Raw genomic sequence first — 8,466 nt, 5'->3', positions numbered from 1 at the left:
TCAGAGCAATATCACAAAACCCTGCAATGGAGTAAATCACAAATGAAACCAAGTGTGGCAGACAGCTTTGAAGTACCTTCCCCTTGAACTCTGCTGAGCTTCTTGAGCAAACAATTAAAATTCGTAAATAAGTGTAGAGGACAAAAGAGAGGGGAAGAAAAACTGTAGTCGTCGTCAAAAGCATACCGACAGCATCATTAACAGCGGTTCCAACACATGATAATTTAACCACATTCCAGTTGGCGCAGAAGACTTTTTGTATTTCATTACCACACAAAGGAAGTTTTGCCGACATAGCGATGCACGATATGAGATTAAAGGCTGGAAAGATCCAAGCCACTATCGCCAACTTAAAAACAGTTTTAGAGGTCATCTTATTGTGATAGTGCAAAGGATGACAAACAGCAATGTATCTATCATATGCCATCATGGCGAGCATGGTCATTTCACAGCAACCATACGTGTAAATGATGAAGATCTGAGTGAAACAAGCAGGACGTGAGATCAAATGAGTGTCAGACAGGAGATCTCTGAGGAATCTGGGGAAGAAACCAGAGGAGCCGTATAGAGAGTTGAAAGACAACAGAGCAATAAACATATACATGGGCTCATGTAATGATCGTTGTCGGGATATTACAAGTATCATGAAAAGATTGGCAAAGATGATAAAGCTGTAGAGCAGGAGGCAAAAAAAGAAGGCTGGAAAGCGGTAGTTTCCAATATTTACAAACATGGTGAGGTTAAAGTGAAAAGTACTATTTTCCATTCCACGCGGATAAACATAGAATAAAATTTTTGCTGTTGTCGTTTCACAAACTCTGGTTCCTGTCTTCAGTAGTTTGGTTTTACAGCATCTGTGAAAAGAAACATGTAAACATTTGTGTGATAAACGCAGAAAGATAATGTACTATTATCTCAGTCATATCTAGAGTAGTGATGATACTTACCAAAACTGGGTTTCAGTCACCTTCAGGTCTGTTCTACATTTTGCTCTTGAATTAGATTCTTCGTCAGATCACTTCACAAGTGATGGCGATGGGAGGAGTTACGAGTTTTTAATGTTGTCTGAATCTAGATGCCATAATGTTTTTTCCTGCTCCGGGGAATTATGACACAACAATCATTTTATTTTTGATCATATATTATTACCATGATAAATCCTTTCCCTAGACATGCGAAAATAATAGTTTAGTATTTCTGGGATCCATGTAAAAAAAAAAAAAGGTGAGAGAGCTAGAATGCCACAACATATACCGTGAATACTGATTGTAACAAATTAAATAGTAATGATCTGCCTCTGTCCAAAAGACTTTTATTTTGGAGACACTTTGAAAGCTTAGAGGAAGCTGGCCGTCATTTCGGGATGAAATAAAAGGCATTATCACCTCCAGAGAAATGACTCTTTTCATCATAAGAAGGGTTCATTTGTCATTTGGTATGCTAATATGCAAAAAGTCTAGAAGAGCTGCATGATTCAATTATTCTACTTCTATTTCTGTGAGGGTGACCCACTTTATTTGGGACTGCACAGCTTTTTTATCCTTTGTCCTGTGTCCTACATATTGAGACGATGTCCCACATTTTGAGTAGCGCTTTTCTCAAATCTGGAAATGGAGCTACAACAAAGAAACCTCCGACTGAAACAAAGATGATTGTCGGACAGACGAGGAAACAGCCGCTGAAATAACTTTAAGAGTTTTCCGCACTGTGTAACACTTCCAATCGTAGTGGGCAGAAGACTGTGGTAGTAAGCTATAGCATTCGTATGACCACTCACTGTGAAATTTTGCTTCCTTTAATGCTTACTGTTTGTACTTATTGTGGGAGTTTGGAAAGTTTAATTGAAATTAAAATATATTTGTTTAGTCCTTCACTTACAAAAAGCGGATGTTTGTTTGCATGTAAAAGCCCCGCACCATAGCTATGATGTTAAGATCAGATACCCTCTTTACTGATTGACGGGGTTTCTTTGGCCTTTGTTAGCACTGCAACAGAATGTTAGCTCTATATTGGACAGAGGGCCATGCTGAGGGGGGACATATGACATCACAAATTTAACGGAGGTCCAAACGGTACAGTTGCTGAATGCTGGCTGAGTGCAAATACTTTTACAGTATTTAAAACATGTAAACCTCATCGAAACTAATCATTGAAACAGAAAAAAATGGAGGTCTGGACTTATACAGTATGGGACCTTTTAATATGCAAATAATACATTATCTAATTAAATATGGCTACATTTGCATAAATTTCCACAAATTGAATCTCAACTTTGGATAAAGATTTTCTCCATGTTTTTAGGAATGAGTTGTGAATTAAATCAGGCTGTGAATGATATATATGTGTGTGTGTGTGTGTGTGTGTGTGTGTGTGTGTGTGTGTGTGTGTGTGTGTGTGTGTGTGTGTGTGTGTGTGTGTGTGTGTGTGTGTGTGTGTGTGTGTATACAGTATATATATGTGTGTATATATACATATACAAAAAAAACACAACTGTGGGTTCTGGAAGGTGTGTGAAGTATTTAGACTTATCCTGCTTGGTAATCGTCACAACAATATTTAACCTCTAGAGAGTTTGGGAATTTTCCTGCACTGCATCTTTCAGTTTTCGAGAACGCATCAGTTTTTGACCACGCCAACAATACGGCTCATGGGACGGGATTCAGCCTCTAGGTTGGTCAGATGGTCCACCACCTCTGACCATAGAGAATTATCTCAACAATTATTAGATTTAATTTCGTGAAAGTTGGAACACAGTCTGAAATGAATTGACATAATTTTCTGGAATAAATGTTGAGGTATTGCCATCAACTATGTGAACTAGTTAAATTGTCCACTTCTTTTTCTTTTGACCAAAGACTAATGTCATTCCAGTTCAGCTCAGTGGTACGTTGTGATTAGTGCGAATACTGCTTTTCTAAATTCTGGTTCAGCAATCAGTTCCGTTCATAAACCGTGGAACCAGGGTGCCACTGCTCTAATCAGTAGTATAACTATTACACCATAATGGCTGGAAAAAATATTTTTTGGTGTTGTTTGTATGAATGTCTTTACTTGTGCCTAATCCTTCAAAACACTTTGTGGTTATTTCTTCAAATTTGGCACAAACGTTCACTTGGACCAGGTGGCAAACTACCATGACGTCACCCATTGGTTTGTTAACTGTCGTTTTTAAATCCACCAGTCTGGCATTTTGGCTATCACTTTCTTTTTCTTTTTTTAAGCCAGATATGATCTTAATTGGACAAACTCTGGAGTAGCTGAAGGTGGATTTGGCTGAAAAGCCAAGGACATTATGCCCTTCAACCTGTATTGGCAACCTGATTGTCCCTGAGGCCTGTCAATCAAACCAGACCTGCTCCCAATCATACCGCTCTTTGAGGCCTAATATCTAATTAATTATGGAATTATTTTTAGAGGGACCACCAGAACACTAACCAGAAGAAGTGAATTTAGTAAATGATATAAAGTGGCTGGTAGAAAAAATGCATTGACTTTGTATTACATTAGAGAAGTTGAATGGAAGTCTATGGAGAAAGAGATATTTTGGACCAGCCCCTAGTGGGCCTCAGTGGTGTTGCACTTTATGACACTTGGCTTCACTTTTCAGACCCGGAGGCTACGACCTGGACTCAAGGATGAACCGATTAGGTTTTGGTGGTTATAGGTCAAATGACAGTGTGACTTACGTTTGTCCTATGATTACAAGGCCATAACTCAGGAACAGAAGGGGAAATTAGATGATATTTCACATTTGGTCAGACACTGTCATGGCTACAAATTTGTGATCGATCACAGAGCTAGAGTTATTGGCCAAAGTCCTTCAAAGTCTTCGCTCCATATGTGAATCCGGGTAGACATGGATGTTGACTGCGACTTGACTGGTTGGCAAAGACAGACAGCTGTAAGTCGGTAATTCTAGTTTTTGTATGCAGTAAGTGTCGGTCAAGGATAGTCAAAAAAGATGACAGATCATATTGTTTACCTGCAAGCTTTTCTTATAGCTTCCATTGGATTGGAAATTTTCTTACAGTCACAGTTACAACTCTTAGAGTTACATGAGCTACTTATGGATATTGTGCAGTTATAGATGAGTGTGTGCAAGATGAATGGTATGTAAAATGTTTCGAAGATCTTTTTTAGCTGTTTTTGCCTTTTTAAATGCAAAATTTTTACTTTTTATTGCACTTTGTAGACCTGATAGAAACCATAGGCAGGACTGTGGTGTGGGATTTTGCTAACCTATAAGTATATTTTGCATGTTTTTTGAAGACCCAAATGTTTATCCATGAAAGTATCTAGTTTTTTGCTGTTGTCTCTTTTCCAATAGTTGTATATGATAAAGCATATAGCTGCTATTTGCTACTGGTCAATGGTCTGTTGAGATTCCTACCAGTTACAATAACTTCTGATAAATAGCAGGTTTCATTAAAAACAAAATGTAACAAAATGTCTATCCAGTAGATATTTCAATCTCCTGATACATAACCGATTTCTCAGCTGTGTATTAATATGCCAAGAATGTTCCAAATACTAAACATACTCGATGTGACTTTCAACAAAGCCAAACAGTTTATATTTAAATGGGACAGTGGATTTGATCAGGTTGCACAAGTTCCTGATGAGTCTCCTTTTTTTCCTCAAAAACGGCGTTTGTCCATTCAAATTCATTATAACGGATATGAGTTTATGGTGGTCACATCTTAAGACCAATTAGGCAAACACAAATTGAATAACTGAATTTATTTAACTGTATTATGGGAAAATAAAACATTAATGTGGTTTAATCTTTTTATTTCTGGTTTGAGATGGCTAAATTAGACTGAAGGTACACTGGCTAAACAGCTTGTTTGTGTGGATTAATGCTGAGACGGACCTTCCAGAGCAGTGTTGCTTCATTAATTGCTCTCAGAGGAGAATGAAGTTAATGACCTGTTGACCACTTCGACCATAATTACTGCATGTAACTCTTTGAAAACAACAACTGCAGTATCCCCGCTGAGGTTCCCATTTTTAAAAGTTGAGCCCTCTGGCAACATTTTGGTGTCAACAGGTAAAGTAAAAATTAAATAAAAATAGCAGACTGTAACAATATGACATTGTGCTGTATTATTTAGATTCTCTAATTAGATGTCAAAGCTTTTTGTTTTGCAGGCCTTCCCCTAAGGGCAGCTTTGACCATTGGATCATAATGAGCTGTCTTTAGTCAGCCCTGTTCCCCGAGGCCTGACAGTTTCCAATGAGGCACATCAGGGAGGTTACAGCCAACACAAGTTAGTCTGGAGATTTGTAATTACGTAACCGGTATTTCATCATTGTGATTGGTACATGCCGTCCATTTGTCCCTCTGAGGCATCACGTACAAATCGAAACAATATCGTTCATTAATTTCAAAATTAATTCACTGTGTGCTGTAATTCTACATAACAAAGCTAAAAGATCACAAATTACCAACCTGAGGTAAGTCCCCCAGGAGAACTGCCTCTCCTTCAATTTCACATCTTCTCACCTCCATTTTTTCGGAGGAATTTCACTGACAGCCGAGCTCTCGATTGGAAATCAGGAAGGGGGCAAACACTTTTTCACACCACTGTACATACATTTGCAAAAGGCATCCTGCATCCGATATCACATGAATATCAGACAAAAGATCAGAGAGAAATTTTTGATAAAATCCTGCTGTCCCATAAAGCCCGTTGATAACACAGACTACACAAAAGGATGTACACGGGTTCATGAACGTTTGGATCCAATATTATGGTTAAAACGAGAGACACATTAACCACCACATTAAGACAATAACACAGTAAAGTGAGAAAGGAAAGTGTGACTCTGTAGATGGCTGTTGCGTTGAAGCCAGACAGAGAAAACACAAATTTACTGGATGTGTTACTCATTTTGTAGCAGTTCTCCAGTATAAAGCCCATAAGAGCTACTTTAAGTTTCATCCTGAAACTTGAGCACTTTGTGATAATTTATTGGGGAACAGAAAGAAGTAGCAGTCGCCCGCTACTCGCAGATCCAGAACACCTTCGCTGCTGCTGGCATAGTGTACCTAAATCTCTTACAAAACGGTTAAGCCAGGATCACAATGCCTTCATGGCATGTGCATGACTGCTTCCTCACTGTGCTGCTGCAGCTCACTTGTGTGTGTGTGTGTGTGTGTGTGTGTGTGTGTGTGTGTGTGTGTGTGTGTGTGTGTGTGTGTGTGTGTGTGTGTGTGTGTGTGTGTGTGTGTGTGTGTGTGTGTGTGTGTGTGTGTGTGTGTGCGTGTGCGTGTGTGTTTCTTTTTAATAATGGCCATCAGTGATCAAATGTCTGAGGTCTGATAAGTGAAAGAAAAAGCAGTACGTAGTTTTTGTTTCCCCTCAGGGAGAAAGAGAGAAGAAGAGCGCACCAGAAAAATACTCACATAATATAATAAGAACCTACATTGGGTTTCTGCTATGATTATACTGCACATGTGATCACACACTACAGGCTTCGGCCATCCAGCTGCATTTTCGGTATTGTGGGCACTAGGTTTTTATGTTAATATTTCTAATACAAGTACAACACAAAATTTTAGGTACCCTCTTAATGGATGACATCATCTATTATTGACATTATAGTGTGTGCTGCTTGATGTACAATTTTTACTCAAAGCTATAGTTTAGGATTTCCATGTGTAAATGAACGTCAGTTACATTCAAGGTTTTCACACAATGCTGATTAAACCCACCAACTGTCAGGTAAATCTCTTTGTGTTTCATTTGTTGTCTGGGACAATAGAAATCAGGCTTTAAAAAATGTTGAACTAAATATTAAAATTTTAAACTGATTTCACTCCTTAATGCTTCACATTTTTGTTACTTTTGTGATTTCACAACAAATATTAAAAATTAATATGTTTAGTTATTCATGTTGTCACCAACAGTGTAAAAGTTCACGCAACAAAATCAGCAGTATCAGGAATCTTAGTTTGATCTACTTCTCTTTAAATGTATAACTGTTTGCATTGGTTTTGCATGTCATTGGAGAAATAAGGCAAAAACATAAATTGTTTCATTATTAATTATACTGACCCAAGGGTTGAACAAATATTACAAACCCCTTTTAATAATACAAATCATTAGCAATAAAAAAAAAAATACAGGCTCCAAAATGGCCAGGACATTTATTCAACACCTGTCTGAAACACAGTGAATAGAAATTGCAAATGAAAAACGTAACAATATTTTAGCTCCCTCAATTCTTACAATTACGACATGTGGAATATGAATCACTTCAAGTACCTATCGGCATTAATGTGTTTGGTTTCTCTGATGGACAATTCACAAATCATATCAAAACAGAATGTTTAAAGAACCATGAAAATACACATTCATATTCATATCAGATACCAGTGTCTTTTTTTATCCATCAACCAAATTCTGGATGCAGGACTAGGAAAGGGCTGATCAACCATGTCCTTTTTTTTTTTTAAGATAGAATGACTGAAGTGAAAACAGAAAGACACAATATATATCATACATATGATAATATATATCAGCCTTACCCATTGACCTGCTTTGTGTACGTACACAAACGTACAAAACTGTTGCGAACCTGAGACAGTTTGAGGCCGTATATAATAGGGTTGAGAATCGGTGGAAACATCAGAAACTGTACAGCCATGAAGTTTTTTACATCCTGTGACACAGATTTAGATCCGTATCTAGCGTACATGAGGTCAAAAAGCAGAGCAACCAAAACATTCAGCAAACATAATAAATGTGGCACACATGTCTGCATGAACTTCCTCCTGCCCTCTCTCGACTTCAGAGCTGATTTTACCAACTCAACATAGGAACACACAATAAACACATAATGTCCAAGATAGAAAAATATAACTATAAATCCAATAATGTTATTCATTGTTATTGAATCGCATGAAAGCTTAAGGATTGCCCAGTTTTCACAATAAAGTTTTTCAATGAGGAAGCCACATAATTCCAGTTTAGAGGTCATTATCATCACAAGAGCCTGACACATCAAAGGTACGAGTCTGGAGATACACACCAACAAAATAACCCTGTGTTTGGTCATTACAGAGTGATACTCCAGTGGTCGGCATATAGCCACGTACCGGTCGTAGGCCATCAGTACAAGAATAGAAAAATCAGTTGCTGCATAGGAGTATATGACAAAGACCTGTAACAGACAGCCAGTGTAAGATATAACACGTGTGTTAGAAAACAGATCAAAAATAAACTTTGGGTAAAAGGCTGCAGTCCCATAAAGACTGTTTGTGCACAGATTACACAGGAAGATGTACATGGGTTCGTGAAGCTTTTCTTCCAACACGATAGTAACAATAAGAGCAACATTCACAAGCAAAATCACACTGTAACACAACAACGTGAGGAAGAAAAGAGTGAGTCTGTACGTTGTTGTTGTTTCATTGAATCCCGACAAGGAAAACACACTTGTCATTGTTTCGTTGCTCAT

General features: G+C 37.9%; 2 protein-coding genes across 2 annotated transcripts; both read right to left on the bottom strand.

The window, feature by feature from the left end:
* LOC138620844 (olfactory receptor 6N1-like) lies at nucleotides 1–5,894 on the bottom strand. The gene is given in 4 exon segments (XM_069698427.1): nucleotides 1–21; nucleotides 164–478; nucleotides 5,594–5,698; nucleotides 5,700–5,894. Coding segments are annotated over 4 exon segments (636 nt in total).
* A 1,636-nt stretch (nucleotides 5,895–7,530) lies between these two features.
* LOC138620843 (olfactory receptor 2B6-like) lies at nucleotides 7,531–8,466 on the bottom strand. The gene has a single exon (XM_069698426.1). The coding sequence runs from the start codon at nucleotides 8,464–8,466 to the stop codon at nucleotides 7,531–7,533; it is 936 nt and encodes a 311-aa protein (XP_069554527.1).

This window comes from Brachyistius frenatus, unplaced genomic scaffold (genome assembly GCF_029030835.1).
Source record: "Brachyistius frenatus isolate BFR_SWC_R1_liver_20210118 unplaced genomic scaffold, ASM2903083v1 Contig_27, whole genome shotgun sequence".
NCBI lineage: Eukaryota > Metazoa > Chordata > Actinopteri > Embiotocidae > Brachyistius > Brachyistius frenatus.
This window is presented reverse-complemented; position numbering and strand designations above follow the sequence as displayed.

What these genes read in the sequence shown, in the direction of transcription:
- LOC138620843 (XM_069698426.1), bottom strand. Translation starts at nt 8,466, where the DNA reads ATGAGCAACGAAACAATGACAAGTGTGTTTTCCTTGTCGGGATTCAAT.